General features: G+C 40.8%; 2 protein-coding genes across 2 annotated transcripts in view; one reads left to right on the forward strand and one right to left on the reverse strand.

Moving 5' to 3' along the window:
• The window catches only part of IL16 (interleukin 16), a 32,074-nt gene extending 23,421 nt beyond the window's left edge, over positions 1–8,653 (forward strand). Inside the window, exons 14-20 of the mRNA XM_027801603.2 lie at positions 1,232–1,373; positions 2,542–3,631; positions 4,104–4,281; positions 5,852–5,953; positions 6,663–6,915; positions 7,802–7,927; positions 8,180–8,653. Of these exons, the coding sequence (XP_027657404.2) occupies positions 1,232–1,373; positions 2,542–3,631; positions 4,104–4,281; positions 5,852–5,953; positions 6,663–6,915; positions 7,802–7,927; positions 8,180–8,373 (2,085 nt within the window). The 3' untranslated portion in view covers positions 8,374–8,653. The remainder of the gene's footprint in view (positions 1–1,231; positions 1,374–2,541; positions 3,632–4,103; positions 4,282–5,851; positions 5,954–6,662; positions 6,916–7,801; positions 7,928–8,179) is intronic.
• A 2,479-nt stretch (positions 8,654–11,132) lies between these two features.
• Positions 11,133–16,281, reverse strand: STARD5 (StAR related lipid transfer domain containing 5). The gene is made up of 6 exons (XM_055716173.1): positions 16,056–16,281; positions 15,928–15,977; positions 15,690–15,822; positions 14,250–14,367; positions 13,180–13,273; positions 11,133–12,614 (listed from the first exon to the last, which is right to left on the reverse strand). The coding sequence occupies exons 1-6, from the start codon at positions 16,143–16,145 to the stop codon at positions 12,467–12,469; spliced, it is 633 nt and encodes a 210-aa protein (XP_055572148.1). The 5' UTR covers positions 16,146–16,281; the 3' UTR covers positions 11,133–12,466.
• Between the last annotated feature and the right edge of the window lie 182 nt (positions 16,282–16,463).

Raw genomic sequence — 16,463 nt, forward strand, 5'->3', positions numbered from 1 at the left:
ATATCTTGGGGTGATAGCTCCTTTAAGCCCCCAAGAGAGAGGGTTTCTTGCCAGAATGTATTTCAGATCATTAAGAGAAGGTTTTATTACTGCTTTTTAATTTTTTTTAACCTTTATTCCCCAAACATGTTGCATTAGTCAGTTTGAGGCCTGCATACCACAGTTTTATGTGGGGGTTCTGTGGACTGTAAGGTCGCTTTTTCATAATGAAGAATGCTTAACTGATTATTTTCGACTGTGCTTTCAATCACATCAGTTAGACGGTAAGTATAACTGCCATCAGTAAAGAGTAAAATCAAAATGTATCTTCATAGTGCTACCAAATTGTCTACTCCACTTACTGAATGTCTGATGCCCATATCTAACAGCAATAGAACACCAGGGCAACTTTCTAGAAGGACCCTAGTAAACAGGGGATGGAGAATGGAGGAAGGTTCTCCTAGAATAAGAAAGTTGTATAACAAACATGACCCCATTACAGAAAAGCTAAGAAATTGTTAAATTACTCATTTTTTCAGGACAATCTCATTTTTCCAGACCTTCACTCTCTGTCCTGTTTGGTTTTGGTTCCTATTAGTAATCCTGAAGCTTAACTACATAGCAGAAAGCACTTCCAGCGTCACAGCAGAGCAGATGTAACTTGGTGTCATTGCTTACAAGGGAAGCAAGTAATTCCAGAACATGTGTTAATGATGTTGAAAGTGGCATTTACTGCAACTTCAAACTAATCCTCTCACCCTATGTTTCCAACAACAAAAAAAAAAAAAAAAAGGGAGAGCTCTGAAACCACAGTAACAATTTACTTTGCCCAGCTTGTGCTTAAGGTCAAAAGGCTTCAGAAGAAAAGTGTTTCATATGAAGCTAGAGGAAAGTTGCTTGACTAGTTTGCAAAAGTCTACTGAATGGCTAATTTTACAAAAATTGAAAATTATAATAAACTCAAAGACTGCCTATTATAAAGTTCATTACTAATTTTTTGAGATGTTAATTGAATTTTTTCATAGTCTGTTTACAAGTGTAACCATAAAATATCATGCCAGCACTCTTGAAATATAGAACAAATTAAATCCAATGAGGATTACATGCCAAGCAGAAGTGAAAGCTTGATTTCTATTCAATATATCTTATCAGATTAAAACTAAATGAAAATAAGGGTGGTTTTTTTCAGATTCATATATAGCGTGGTTTGTGTAATTACATTCTGACATACTTCTATTTCCTGTTTGTTCAGGAGGAAGCTGAAGAACCAATGCTAGAGGGACATCAAACTGATGTAACCCACCGTGTCTTTACCACTTCTCCTACAGCACATGATACTGAACACATAACTGCTGTTCCACTGGACAGAGATCAAGAAAGAAAAGCAAACTTAGGTATGTTTAATTCCATGAACTTTTCTTTGCAGCTAAATGTAGCATTTAGTCTGGATTCCAAAATGGGTATGAGCTGACTTTTTCTTTTTCTTTCAACATAGACTTCAACACATATCCATAAGTTTCGGGGTGAACAGGTGAAATTTCAAATTATTGATTAATCTTTGAAAAAAGGGAAACTATATTAAAAGCAGCATAACAGATGATTTATTGTAAAAAAGTGTTTATGGACAGGTATACTATTGCTGTATTTTTTTCAGATGAAACTGTTTATTTATATTGAAAAACTGATATTAAAGGTTAGTTTTAGCATTTCTAAAGAACATTTTTATAGTTTCAAGGCTGGAGTATTACCATGGTACAAACCACTGATGATAAGTTAATATTTTGTTGTGCTAGTTAGAATTAAGGAAAATTAGTGTTAAGGGAACTAGAAAATCTCAAGAGGTCTCTTACAACCTCTCTGTAATTCTGTAACACCTGGCTCAGATAATTAAAAAAAAAGCCTTAATATTTTTTTTTATTTACACTAAAGCAGATAACAGTAACTGTGCAACTGTGCACAAAGGTCTGCTGCCATTCAGCACTACCATGTCTAATACTAAAATGCTTAATCAATCTGTAATGTAAAAAATATTCCTACATTAGAATTAAGTTTTTACTTACTAGAAAAATACAACTGGAAACGCCTGAAAAATTTAAGGAAGCATAAATATTAATCAAAGATCTTAATGGGAGAGTCTTTTTAGAGCCGGATATACTTATAAAGTTATGAAAGAAAAAATATTTTTTTAAGAATTTACTGTAACACCAGCTTTTTCAATAGGCTACAAACAACATTGTAATTTTAGCCATTTTAACTGTTATAGCCTGTATCATGACATCAGCACCCAAGAAATTCAGGTTACCTTTAAAAGTTGCAGGTCCTTTAGAAAAGGAATCTTGTATATAAGCACAGAAGAGCCTTGGTTTTCAGTTAATTTCAGTGTCAGGATTTGACAGATCAAGAGTCATGAATTTTAAACAAGTTTAAACTTTTTAGAAACTTAAAAAAATACATATTGGAAGGTTGAATGGAATTCAAATTTAATGAGTTAATAACAACGCATGTATAAGGGATGATGGAGAAGTAGGAGACTTGCTTATAATCAATGTTTCTCCAATACAGGGAATCCACTTTCATCGGTACAAAGGCCTATACTTAAAAGACAAGCACGGGTAGATTATAGTCTTGATACAACAACAGAAGACCCTTGGGTTAAAATTTCTGACTGCATAAAAAGCTTGTTTAATCCTACCATGAGTGAAGACAACGTCCACTTAGATTTGCAAGCTGGCATCGACACAAAGAAGGAGAATGAAAATCGAAGCAGCTCAGAGACAGTTCTGAAGAGATCAGAATCAGAAACAGTCAGTTCAAAAGCGCTAAAATCAGATGAAAATGACAGTGTGAAAAAGGGTCCTCCTGTTGCACCTAAGCCAGCCTGGTTTCGCCAAAGTCTGAAAGGATTGAGGAAAGCAAGTTCAGATCTAAAACCACAGGCAGATCAAAGTCCTCCTGACCTCAACAGCATTTCCAGCAGAGAACTGCAATCCAGCTTATCCCGTATCTCTCCTAGGGGATCATCAATAAAACAAAGAATAAGCTCATTTGAATCTTTGAGTGCTCCACAGTCACCTGAAAAAATACATCGAAGGTTTAGCCTGAAACCATCAGTCCAGAAAGAACACCCTCCCACTCCAACAGGGTCAGAAGCGGCTCCAGCCCATTTAGACCAAGCCTATCTCCAACATTGTGAAACTAGCCAGCACCGGTCACATGTGGTCACGGGTACAAAGAGCCTAGACAGATCCTCCTCTCCCAGGAAGGTCCTGGAGGCTAGTTCAGAGAAAAGCAAGAATGCCAACACTGAAAATTCCTCGTGTCTCTTAACTACAGAAGACATTGCAACTTCCCATCTTGTATCAGCAGCAAAAGCACACAGCCTAAGATCACGAAGCTTCCCACTTACTGATACCCAGTCTTGTGAGATGATGAAGACATATAATGAAAAGTGCAGCAAAATCTATTCCATCAGTAGCCACGTGTCATCTGCTTTAATGAAATCTTTGCTTTGCCTTCCTCAGTCTCCAGCTTCTTCTGGAAACAATGCGTGGGAAACCCTGGACACGCTGTCTCAGTCCTCTGTGGAGGAGGACGGGACTTCTCTCACACCTGCAATTGAGAGTCACCACCTGGATACTGGGTTTTCGCTAAAGTAAGATACCATATTTAAAAATCAGATTTACAGATCAGCATTGGTGAGCATCTGTGCTGATCTGCTGACAGATTAACATTTAAAAGGTAGTAGTACACAATAGTATACCACAGACTAAGTTAAGAACTTTTTAGAGCACAAAAGCTAAATGACTCACACAACAGACTTCTTTTTAATTTGTATTATATAACCACATGCATATTTCAAACTTTCTCCTACTTAAGGAGTAATATTTTTAGCATTTCCATGATAAAGGAAATTTAAATACATTTTTGCCTGCAGCCAAGAGATTATTCTTATTCTTTTATGTGATGGATCCTGTATTTGTAATACTTATTATAGGAGCTCCCACCTCAATTAAATGCTAATAAGATCAAAAGATGACTGCTCCAAAATTGCCTGTGCTATACTTTTGTAGGTATGTTCTTTCATAACTCAATGTTTCTTTTTTATTCTTGTCACAATGGGACAGCCTCTCCGAGTTGAGAGAATATACTGTCAGCCTAGCAGACAACGAGAAAGAGGAACAGGAACACGGCTCACCTCAAACATCCGGTGTGTCAGGGCAGTCCGTCATCTCTCTGCTCTCCCCTGAGGAGTTAGCAAAGCTTATAGAGGAAGTCAAATCACTAGATGAAGAAACTTTAAAGGTAAAAGCTGCATTTTCTTTTTCTGCATGATTTCAGAAAGCTGTAGAGTGAATGCACCTAGTTAATCTTTGCAACTTGATATCATAATAAAGACATCAGTCGTCTCAATATGTACCAGTAGTAACGTTTAGCTCTTTTGATCAAAATTCTTGAAGAAGTCTTCAAAGATAACTAAGCAAGAGTAATATCCATTTAACTAATGGGGTAACAGTTATTCAGCCAATAAGGTCGGCATATGGAAAAGTAGACACTGATATTTTGGAGGCCTTTCTTTTTATTTGGGTTGCCAGTCTGTGACAATGCCTCATTGTTGGGACCTTTAGTTTTACTGGATTCATATAGAATTGTGATAAAGCTCAAAATAAGTCAAAAATCAAGGTTTAAATGTGTGTATTCCAGAACTGTAAAGACTTTCAAAGACAGCTCATGCTCAAAGAAGACAGATAGCATCCAGAGCTCTGCACTGAAAATGGTTCAGCTTCTGCTGGCAGCTATGCACTTGCTGTGTTAAGACACTCCAAGCTGTGCAAAAGCAGCATCACCTGCACCAATGAGCCTAAGCTAATGTAGTTTTTTTCTCTTAGCTAACTGCAGTGGCACATCTCCCTGGTTTGGGTCTGTAAAGCACGGAGCGTGGGTAGTGAATTCATGTCTGCCTATCAGAACACCCGGCAGACACGTTCTCATGTCAAAGACAAATTCTTACAGACATCAAACTTTGCTAGTATGTTACAATCAAAAAAGCAGTTTGACAAGCAGAATTTATGAAAGCCAAGTCTGGTATCAATTTGTGTTTGTTGTCAATATCCCATGTCGATATTTTTGGTCTGATTAGCAGTATAAGCTGTGTTGCAACGTTGCCCTCAACAGGACATTAGCCTCTCTCATATCAAGTGGTCTGTTTTCATGGAATTTTCAGGACAATCTCTGAGCAGCACGTACCCTCTGCATGGTTGCAGCCGGCCAGTGGATTCAGTTGTGAAAGGAAACAAGATACAATATCAAAAGATAAAACTACAAATGCTCACATATTGAACATGATCATGAAATTGTGGTAGAGAAGGCACGTTTCCTTAGGAAACTAGGTTAAACAGGAGTTGTTGCCCTATACAAGAACAACTTTTGGATGACCCAGTCAGAGACAGCTTAGAACACTTAAATAAAAATGAGAAGCAATTTTTAAGCTGTGACACTTGTATCCATGTGAGTCGCATGCCACATTCTTTTGCCACTTTTTTTATGAAAAGGTCCTCTAACATGATTAAACAGTATTTTCTGTTTCTACAGTACATATACTCTTTAATATTACTCAATTTATGGTCCAAAACCAACTGATAGACGGTTTACCAATCCAGAACAATTTCAGACACAGAACAGCATTTTACAAAACAGGTAACTGGTAGGTAAATTTAATCAAAACCAAATACTAAATGTGTCTCAGTGTTATGCTTATGCCATGAAGTTTCATTATAAAATGCACAAAGGGCAAAAAAACCCAACATGCTGATTTTCCAGTCATCTTGGCATATATATTGGGAAGTTCTTGACTCCTATTTCTTTCTTTGCCTAGGAATTTGATGATATTCACGTTACAATTTTGCATAAAGAAGAAGATACCGGGCTTGGATTCAGCCTGGCAGGGGGTATTGACCTAGAAAACAAAGTGATAACAGTAAGTAGCGTCTTAAAAAAATACTCCAAAACCAACTACTCTATCTAAAAACATGTAATTTACTGGTTTTCCACTACAACAGTTGGCTTTTGGCATAATCAAAGTAGGCAGCTGTACTGATAGTCAGAAGAATGGTCTTAATGGGTGAAAACAGGATGATTCTGCAGAGAGCTGCCCTCTCCAGGTGACTGGCAGTGGTGTGCTGTCTCCTTGGGTGCTATACTCCCCAACAGCTCGAAAGCCATGGCAGAACAACACACAGCTCTCAGGGGGAAGTAACCAACACCTAACTGACATGCAGGGTGGTCAGGAGGAATGAGGCGAGCACGTAGACACGAGCAGGTAGACACGTAAGGAGTCTCGAAGCTGGAGACTCTCTTTACTCCTTCCTCCCACTAGCAGAGCAGAGAGGGTTGGGAAGTAGCAAACACAAGGTACATACCACAGGCAGTAAGGTTTTGGCCATCTGATTCCAGGGCTAAACGGATTGCCTAGCTGCTTGAGGAGGGCTGTGCACAGGAGAACTTCTCTGTAAAAATCTGTTCAGCCCTCACTCCTGAAAAGTGCTAGAAGCAACTTGTTCCTGGCAAAGAATGGAAAATGCACATGGTGAAGAGTATTAATTGAGTGATTTAATGATTTGTCCTTTTTTTTTCCTCTTTTTTTTTTTGTGTGTGTGTGTGTGTGTGGTGACTGGGCTCTTCAATAGGTTCACAAAGTGTTTCCCAATGGACTAGCATCTCAGGAAGGAACTATTCAGAAAGGAGATGAAGTACTATCCATTAATGGAAAGTCTCTTAAAGGGGCAACTCACAACTATGCCTCAGCAATCATGCGACAGGCTCGACAACCCAGACAAGCTGTTGTTGTCACTAGAAAAGCTACAGATGGGGAAAAAAATCTAAGTGTTTCAATCAGCTCCAGTACATCTTCAGTAACAAGTGATGCCTCCCAAGAGTCTGGTAAGTTCAGTGGCATTACCTTGCAGCCCCCATTTGCTAAGTGTTTACTCATGAAGTGAAGTCCAGGTGTTCATAAAGTAGCTCAGCATTGGCTGTGTAAATCTGTGCACCATGATTAAAGACAGCATGCTTAAAAGAATATTCCTGAAATAGACATTTGGCATAACTTTGTTGGAAAAGGAAAGAATTAATGCATGACTAAAATAAAACAGGCCTCTGAAAAAAACCGTGTGATCCTCTGTAAGAATTTCTGTAAACATACAAGGGTTATTATTGTAGTAACACAACTAATTGAAGCTGTAATAACAACTCTGTGAACATCAATTCCTTAATAGTATGAGATTCCAGTTTATAAGGCTTTTTCTCTGTGAAAGAGAATTTTGGTTTGAACAAACAATGTGCTATTGTTTGATATAGCAGGTGGCTACATCTGAAACATAGCAAGGTCAAATTTTTGCAGAACCTTTCTTTCTTAAGATATTTTTGTGGCTTTTTTCTAAAGTATGATCTGGACATCTGTAGCTTCATTTACATACTGCAATAAACATTAGCAGCTTTGTAGTTGATAACAATTTCTAAACAAACATCAAGTCAAGTATGTTTACCTTAAATTTTGTTCACTGAACAATTTTTGTAATTCTAGTAAATGTCACCAGCTTTCATCTTTATATTTCCATTCTGCTATGAATTCCAGCACAGCTTTCTCTCCCCAGCACCCCAGAGGGCCTTACAATGACAAAAAGAGGAATTAAAGGCTATAGTTTTCTCTTTCGTTTGGCAGTTTATGGTGCCTTTGCAAACAAAACAGAAGTTCATTTTTTGTGGCAGATGTTTTAGCTCTTCAGGCTATGCAGTGCCCATCTGCTAACCTTCCATTTTTTTCCAGCAACTGAAGATACAATCTGCACTGTAAGTCTTGAAAAAACACCTGCCGGTTTAGGATTCAGTCTGGAAGGAGGGAAGGGCTCTATTCATGGAGATAAACCCATCATCATCAATAGGATATTTAGAGGTAAATACACTTAAATATGTACATGGCAGGTTCTTAGCTGACGCAAACTTGAGCAGTTCATAACCAACTGCTGATTTATAGACATGAAAATGGTATTTTTTGTAAATGGAGCATTATTCTGTACAGTGCCAGTAATTTGTTGCCTGCTGAGACCAGGTGGTTTATACCAAACGTGCTGGTGATACTAAGTGAAAGATATATTAAAGCCTCCTCCACCTGCAGAATTAAAGGAAATTCATTTTCTTTCTCCAGGGACTGCGTTAGAACAAAGCGGCCTTGTTCAGCCTGGTGATGAGCTATTACAAGTGCACACAACTGCCATGCAAGGACTCACTCGTTTTGAAGCATGGAACATAATCAAGGCATTACCTGATGGCCCCATCACAGCTATCATCAAGAGGAAGAATCCAAGCTCTGTTACCACCAAGTCATCTGAAACTTTGTAAGAGGAGGAATTACACTACTGCCAACATTACAAACAAAAAAGGATTTCATTACTTGCAGCCATTTGGCTAGCATAGCAAGATACTCAGCGCATATGAAAAGTACATGATTGTACTGCCAGTTAACAGAGCAAGCTATCTGGGATAAACTAAGATGTGCACAAAATATGCATGATTCTTATTTCAACATTCAGAAACAGCTGTTACAAAGTGCAGAATTATAAATAACAACTTTATTAATAATATACTGGTTGTAATAAAACATGTGACAGCTACAATACTATCCTATTCTAAGCTATTAACTTAAATACTAGAAGCACATTCTGTGCTAAGTCTCCAGTCCTATTCTACAAGTCTTGCTCCCTGCCTTACCTTCCCAGGAGGAAGAAATAAGTCTACCAGCCTACAGCTAAACATTGCCTTAGAGAATGTGTAAAGCTTTAGAGAATGTGTAGAGGGCAGAGAAAGTGGAATGCAATTTTGAGTGTCAAAACAACAACGTGCCCTAGAAAACTCCAGCTTTTCTATTCAAACCACAGAACATCCAGGACAGCCAAAACCTGTCAAGGTTTGTACTACTAGTTGACAGAACCATCTCAACTCCATCAGGCCAACACAGGGTGGCAGTGGGAAAGGAGTATCTCAGGGTATTGCAAGAGTGAGTTAAGAAGCTTAGGGTAATATAATGGTTTTCCTGACCTTCCTCTGGCCAGAAGTCTCAGAGGACTACAGCAGGAGAGTAACAATTTAGAACCAAGTCTTACCTTCTAACCACACAAATTTTTTGAAATGTCTTTGCGTTCATTTTGTAAGGGAAAGTACTAGTGAGAGTATTTGGGAATCAGAAGTTCTGAAGCCAAATATTTATTTTGGAAATACTAAATAACTTGGCAAGAAATCTGTGCTTCGAATGCTGCTGTTGGCATTTTGGTGGTGCTCTCTAAGCACTGTATGGAATTCTACCATGCATGCGCATCTATGGCAAGATGGTCTTTTGCATCCATTTGGTCTTCTCTGACACACTCCACACTAAAGGGAGAGATGAAACGTCAGGATGGAAGTAGAGACTCGCCAGCTGAAAGTCAGATGACTGCATTGGTTATTGTTCTTTGGCTGTTCACCTTCCCACAGTTGGGAATTTGCTGCACCCATCTTCGGTTACTTAATTTCACCAAACCATAAACTGCAGGAGTTCAGAAGCTACCTTCTGTGCACTTAACATGATGTCACAGAAACAGCAATGGAAAGAAAGGAAAAGAGGATGGACAGGAGAAGGTATTAATTGAATCCAGGCATACAACTTGCTTTGGCCTTTCCTCCCAAGACAATTCTATATTAATTCTTGAAAGAATATTCTTGACGAGCCATCTACCCCCACACTTCCAAACCCCTTCTCAACTGAGTTGTCTTTTCTGAAAAACAACCAAACAGTCCTCAAAACATTTCTATGAATTGGGTAGCAACCAAAATGGGAGAAAAAAGTTAGAGAGCATCTTTCTTTTTTAACTGGTACTTACATGAAACTCTGAAATTTTTTTTTAATTATTATTATTGTTTAGATTTTTTTTTAATTTAACTTAACCTGTGCTATTGGCTTAGGCTTAACGAAGTCTAAAGGCCTGGTGCATATAAAAGATTCTAAGATTTTTCAGCTACTTGTCCATACTACCAATATAGGAAAAACATGATTTCCATACAGAAAAGCAGGTCTGAACTCTAGCACTGTTAAGCTATTTCCTGTGAAAGACAGATCATGCTTTTTAGTTAGTTGCATAACTGCAACACCATAGATGGGACTAACTACAGCCATAGCACAGAACGCCTTAATTACTTCAATGCCATCCGCCGAAGGTGTCCTTACCTGAAAGAGCTATTAAATTTCATCAATTTAAGAAATGACATTGAACCACCAAGACAGGTTTGATCTTGTTTTTTTTTCCAGAGGTGCTCCTCTCACTTCACTTCCAAAGTTTTTCAGGCTTTTTTGCATGCCTCTGCATTTCCTGGCATCTGCCAAGATCAAAAGAAGTCAAAACATACTGTGTGATAGGCAGCATGTCTCACTGGGGAGTCCTCCAAGATCTTACAAGATGATCTTTGCCAAGACATTTCCATCTCCAATTTGGCAGGTCAGAAGGCTGAATGTTAAGGGCTCTTAATTCCTTCTGGATAGAAAGCGTTGAGCACTCAGAAAAAAGGATCCTTAAGTTATTCCAAGGAAGAGCCTCACCTACCACCTGTATTGCTCAGAGCAATAGAACAGAAAATACTAAATATATAGTAAATAGCTAATAAAAAGCCCCATTGTCTGAAAAAGGTTTACTTGGAGGAATAACGAGTGCTGACCTGAGCTCTGCTCCTTGAACATTTTGCTAAATTAATCATAATCCTGCAAAGACTTGCTGGGATAGTACATTTCATGCCTAACAACTTCAGTGCATTTAGATAAATACGTATGAACCTCTATAATATCAGGGCCCAAATCTCTCCTCAGTAGATTTGTTACTCTTCCTAAGTACAGAAAACAGCAATTGGAAATAAAAGACCAACTAAGGGCAAAGAAGCTAGGACGGTGAGTGTTCTCACTAAAACACTTCTATCCTCAGTTAATGGGGAGTGTAAATGGGAGTGAAAGCTTTTCCCTCTCGTTGACTTGAAATTCAGAGAAATGCTGGAAGTCTAACTCGCTCTTACATTTCCTTGATGGAAAAGCAGGTGCATGAGGAACCATTTTAAAGGATGATACAGGAAAACCAGCAAGATGTAGCAGAAAAATATTTATTTCATCACACTGATAAACGCTTTTTGTATCTTTGTACACAAAGGACACTACATTAAAAACAGTTTCCTTGAAAAATCTGTTCCATAGGGTGAGACTGACAGTGGGAAACTTTGTATGCAAGTCCATGCCCTATACCAAATATAAAACAAATACAGGGACAGAAAGCAGAGCGTATTAACCTTGTTAACTAATCAAGTTACAGCATTAAAATCACAACCTGCATTTAAATTCCTAATTCACCAATTATTTTACCTTTTGTAATTATATGTAATCTATAGTAATGTCTGACATTCCTGCAGTAACCAGCACTATAAATATTTTCTAAAGCTAGACACATCACTGCACACAAGATCAGGAGCTGATTTCCCAAGATAGTCCTATGAGGCAAATCAAGTCTTAGGAAAAAAAAAAAGCAACATCCTCACGGCCTGTTAAGACAAAGCTACAGAAAGTTTATTTACCTGTTAATACCTCGCACCGCAAGAGACCAAAAAACATTAAAGCGCAGTTCAAAATAGTCATTTCAAGCACAGTTTAAGAAATGACAAGTAAAGTGCTTCATTTATTGCCACTACAACAGTGCAGTTTGTTTCATGACTTTGTGGGAATCACTGGTTTTGGTACAAAGGGGAGAAAGGAAGAGTGTCTATTTGCCAGCCCACAGACCTAGGAACGAGTTTGCACTGCTAAACCTCAATTTAGGTAAAAAAGCATTAAGGCGTATTTACCATTAGTACTGCTGGAAAAAGCAAGTGGGATCCTCCACACAACCCAGTTTGTTTTGGCTTTTACATTTGCTGGCTTGGACCCACAGAAGCATCTTAGCAGCTATATGAGTGCTGGCAGCACAAGAGCTACCTCTTTTTCTGGGGAAAGAACATTGTTCCGCAGGAGCCTATGGGGAGCTGCAGAGACAAACCAGGACTGACCTGCACCTGGCTAACGCTGTCGTGCTAAGTGGATTTTACCAATGCCCTTCCTCACAGACCCTGACAAGAATATGGCCAAGAACAGATCCAGTATGTGCATCTTCTCCCTGCAGACAGCCACCAGTGCTGCCTCCAGGATTATTCTGGGCTCTGGAGTGGTATTTTTCCAATAATGAAAATGAACAATACATATTAGAAAAGAATGTGCTGGTTTACATAAAGATAACTAGAAAATGCTGTTTTAAAAGTTTACTCAAGTCGTTGTTCACCTTTCACCTTTCCTAAATATCTTTGCTGGCAGAACGGTCCTGTAGGCCAACTTCCTATTTCTACCCTCAAGCTGCCAGATTTTTTCCTGGGCTGGTGAGATCAGCAATTGGTCTTTTCATGCTTTTAATGCCTTAACAGCTTTGGTCAGGTTACTGTAAAATCCAGCTATGTTGGCTGGAAAGAAGGAATCCACCACCGTCTGGGGAAGATAGCCACCAAGATCAGTCTGAAAGAAACTGAGGAGTTCAGTCCTGTCTGGCTCCCTGCAAAGACAATGCAAGTGTTTTTATAGTCAGCAGTTTAAAAGCATTAAGAACTTTACAATAACTCTCATATGTATAGTCTGAGGATTGATATTTCTAAGTACTTTTTAGTTTTTAAATCAAACAACAGGCATTAATTCCAAATGTCAATGAATGTGGCTATCCCCGCGCATCAAGTTAAACTAGGTATACGAACTAATTAGGTACGTGACTGTTTATAAATTATGGCAGCGTAATAAACAACCAGATACCAGTTTACCAAAAGTTAAAGGCCATACTTCTATGTCCTGCTGAATTTCTGCTTAAGAGGTCAGCAAGAATCCTACCATCATGATGGTTCTTGTAACATTAAAGACTTCTGTCCAGGAAATGGAGACTAATACATTCCACAAAAGAAACAGAACAAAAAGGGCACTCAGTCATAATGATTATCAGTCAAAGGAAGACAGAAACATGCCAATTCCAAGAGCCTAGAGATCACAGGTGGCTACATACGCATTAACACAGCACACAGTGGACAAGAATGGCTTTAGAATACACAACATTGAAATGGATTGTTTCTTACCCTGGAAGAGGTATACAGAAACAGCCACAGGGATAATTAAAACCTCTCACAAAATCTCGTTGAGGAGGACACAGTGGGTGTTCCACATTGGTGGCTATAAGAAAAAGCGTACAAGAAAAGTGTCATTTTCACAGAAGATGGGAAATAGACCTTGGTACCCAAAGCACCACTTGAGAAGCAAACTCACTGTCTGAGAATATATTTAAGAAGAATGACAGCATAACCTTTTCAATGTGGGGCTGTGCCACACAACTGGTCAGAAAAGATCATTAAAAGGAACCACTCTAGTCACTGAATAGGGAAATCAAAGAAGTGTTTAATTCAGAAGCAGTTGTCACTGAGCTCTGTGCTAAGCATCAAGACACTTGAGGGAGTTTCACTGAACCCATGTTGTGTGACAGCACTACTTTTCTTGAAAGGTCATTCTAGCTACTTCCAACAAATCAATGCCACAGAGGTATATGCCACTTGACTACTCAGAAGCTGCACTCCAGCAATTCTTGGCAAGGCACTCCTGAACAGGATAGGAAAATAGGACAGCTAAACAGTGGGGCAATAAAACCACCGACTTGTAACAAACAGGATGAAAGTGAAAAAACAAAAGAAATGTCCTTCCACACAGTGGCAGCCCCTTATATGGTTTCACAAGAACAATTATATCCACATACAGGAGTGGTACATTTATTCAATAGTTTCACCAAAACCTAGAGGCTGTGCAGAAAATGTTAAACCAGGATCTAGCCTAAATGGGACTCCTTTTATGTAAATTCTTAAAACACCACCACCACACACACAAAAAAACAAACCCAGAACTTAGCAGTAAATTAAATACTTACTCAATCTCGAAAGCATAGCAAGGAAAGAAACCATAGATCAACAGTATCATTATTATCTGAACATTAAGATGACTTACACACTCTGACAACAACAATGTAAAGAGACCAGTAGTATTTTATCTTCTGATCAAGATCAGATCAACAAGTACTGAACAACATGTTACTTATTATTACTGGTAGCTGCTGGTTACCTCCTAACATAACATGAACACGTTAAGACCACAAGCATCTTACCAGCAGACAGCATCATCCCATCTTCATACTGTTTGATTAGTACCACATCCACAAATTCTCTTGGGGAAATAATCCTCATGAAAGCTGAAGGTGTTGTGGTTCTGCATACAGAGACAGTCTGGAAATCACAAAACAGTTATGCCAGTTGATGCTTTAAAAAGTACAGCAGAAACCCCCCTGTACTTTCTGGTACTCTTTCAGTTACGCTTTCTACACTTATCAAGGAGTTCTGTTACACCCTTTGTTGAACAAAATGCGAATCAGCACAGTCAAAAGGCACCATGGTATGTTGACCAAAGACAGTTTAATGGAGAAAAACAGAGTGCTGTTGCGTTGCTTCCACGTTGATTATGAGCAGATACCACAAAGGATGCTGAAAATCAAATCTGACACATCTATGCTCACAGAACAGTTAACAAAGATAACTTCCTGATATCCTATCACAGGGAATACAGCTTGATACACTGGAGAAACCTTAACACTACCATCCCCTTTTGTGAGGCTCTGCGGCGGCAGGCTCCCCAAAACAGAGGTTTCCACTACACTGGTAAGTGCTGGCAAGCCTAGTAAAGTCTACAAATTTCAAGTGGCGGGCTGCAACATTCATGAAGTTGAAGTTTGTAATTAATACTAAATGCCTGTAAGACTCCCCCAAGAAAAATAATCTTCCCATAACTTCCACTGAACATTCCTGGGACTGGCTGTGTTTGCACCCTGGCTGCCTCTGAGCACCTACATTCACTTCAGAATTTGGGACCTAAATACAATACCCTATCAAGGTTCTGACACGCTGTAAAGAAAAACAGACTGCATAACTGCAGCAGCAGCAATTACTGCATACATAGCATTTTCATCTATAATACTCTGTGTACAGCATCTCCATTTTAACGATAGAGACACTGAGGCAAAGCACTGGGTCCCAAGGTCAGTTTGCCAGTAAAAGGCAGAGTGCGGCATGCGCGGTGCAGAGCATCGCGTGCTGCTGTGGTGAAAGATGGGGCCAGAATTAATGGCTGATGACATGAACGCTTCGCTGCTTATCTAAGTCTACGTATTCAGAAAACCTTCCTTTTCCCTCGCAAACAGCTTGTTAAAAATAATCACGCTTAGCTTGATTTGCAGCATCTACAACAACGTAGATTACACATTCACATATTTTGAGTATGCGGTATTCAGCCAAGAAGGTATTAGTAGCTCCTTTCAGAATGATAAACCATTATTTAGAGAACATATGGAATCTGGGGGGACACGCTAATCATTCCTAATCCCAGTACTGTCAGCTTGATCCAGACAGGTTGTACAGTTTCTTGGACCTTTTTAACTCCCTGCACACACGTTGGCTGCCTCACGCAGCGCTACAACGGGAAGGTCTGTGCAGCACCGGTGCTGCTGAACACAACGCTGCATCCATCGCACCAGAACAGCTTTTACAGAACTTACATCGCTGATGGCTTCGACGACCTCAAAGTCCTTCACGTTTTGGTCCCACTTGGTCCTGAGCCCGCCGGCCACCGGCTTTATGCATTCCCAGACATCCCGGGGGCTAGCAGGCAGGATCCCCTCCGCCCTGTACCTACGGCGGCACGGAACGAAACCGAAACGAGCTGTTCTCCCCTGCCCGGCCCCCGCACCCCGCGGCGCAGGCGGCCCCGCACCCGGCCGCGCCGGGCCTACTCACACGTTGCCAGCGAACTCCACCGAGGGCCTCCAGGACACCGAGACCTCGCTCTGCGGGAAGGGGCAGCGTTCAGCCGCCGCGGCGGGCCGGCCCCCGCCCCGCCCCAGCCCCCCGCCCCGCCCGCTCACCGTGCGCCGGCAGCCCCGCCAACCGCCGGGGTCCCGCCGGTAGCGCCCCATCTTCTCGGCCGCCGCCTCCGCCAGCCCCGCGTAGTCCATGGCCGCGCAGGGCGCAGCCGCCGCTCGGCCACCGCCTATGAGGGCGCCGCGCGCGCACCGCCCCCGTGGGCCGATGGCGGCGCCGCCCCCTCACCTGAGGGGCCGTGCGGGGCGGCGGGCCCGCCTCGCCTCGCCTCACGGCGGGGTGGGGAGGGCTCTCGGACAGCCGGTAGCACCGGGCCTCCCATCCGGGCAGCAGCCTGAGCGGGAACGAGCCGCCGGGCGACGGACAGCTGCGAGAACGCGTTGCTCGGGCCGGCCCAGCCCCCAGGAGCGGCGGGAGCCAGGGCGGTTCCCTCACCTCAGCATGGGGCCGCC

This window comes from Falco cherrug, chromosome 7 (assembly GCF_023634085.1).
Source record: "Falco cherrug isolate bFalChe1 chromosome 7, bFalChe1.pri, whole genome shotgun sequence".
NCBI lineage: Eukaryota > Metazoa > Chordata > Aves > Falconiformes > Falconidae > Falco > Falco cherrug.

Excerpts from the sequence above, each read along its gene's own strand:
- STARD5 (XM_055716173.1), bottom strand. The coding sequence starts at position 16,145 with ATGGACTACGCGGGGCTGGCGGAGGCGGCGGCCGAGAAGATGGGGCGC. Across the intron at positions 15,978-16,055 it reads GGCGGGGCTGCCGGCGCACG|AGCGAGGTCTCGGTGTCCTG; the intron begins GTGAGCGGGCGG and ends CCCTTCCCGCAG. Across the intron at positions 15,823-15,927 it reads GTGGAGTTCGCTGGCAACGT|GTACAGGGCGGAGGGGATCC; the intron begins GTGAGTAGGCCC and ends GTGCCGCCGTAG.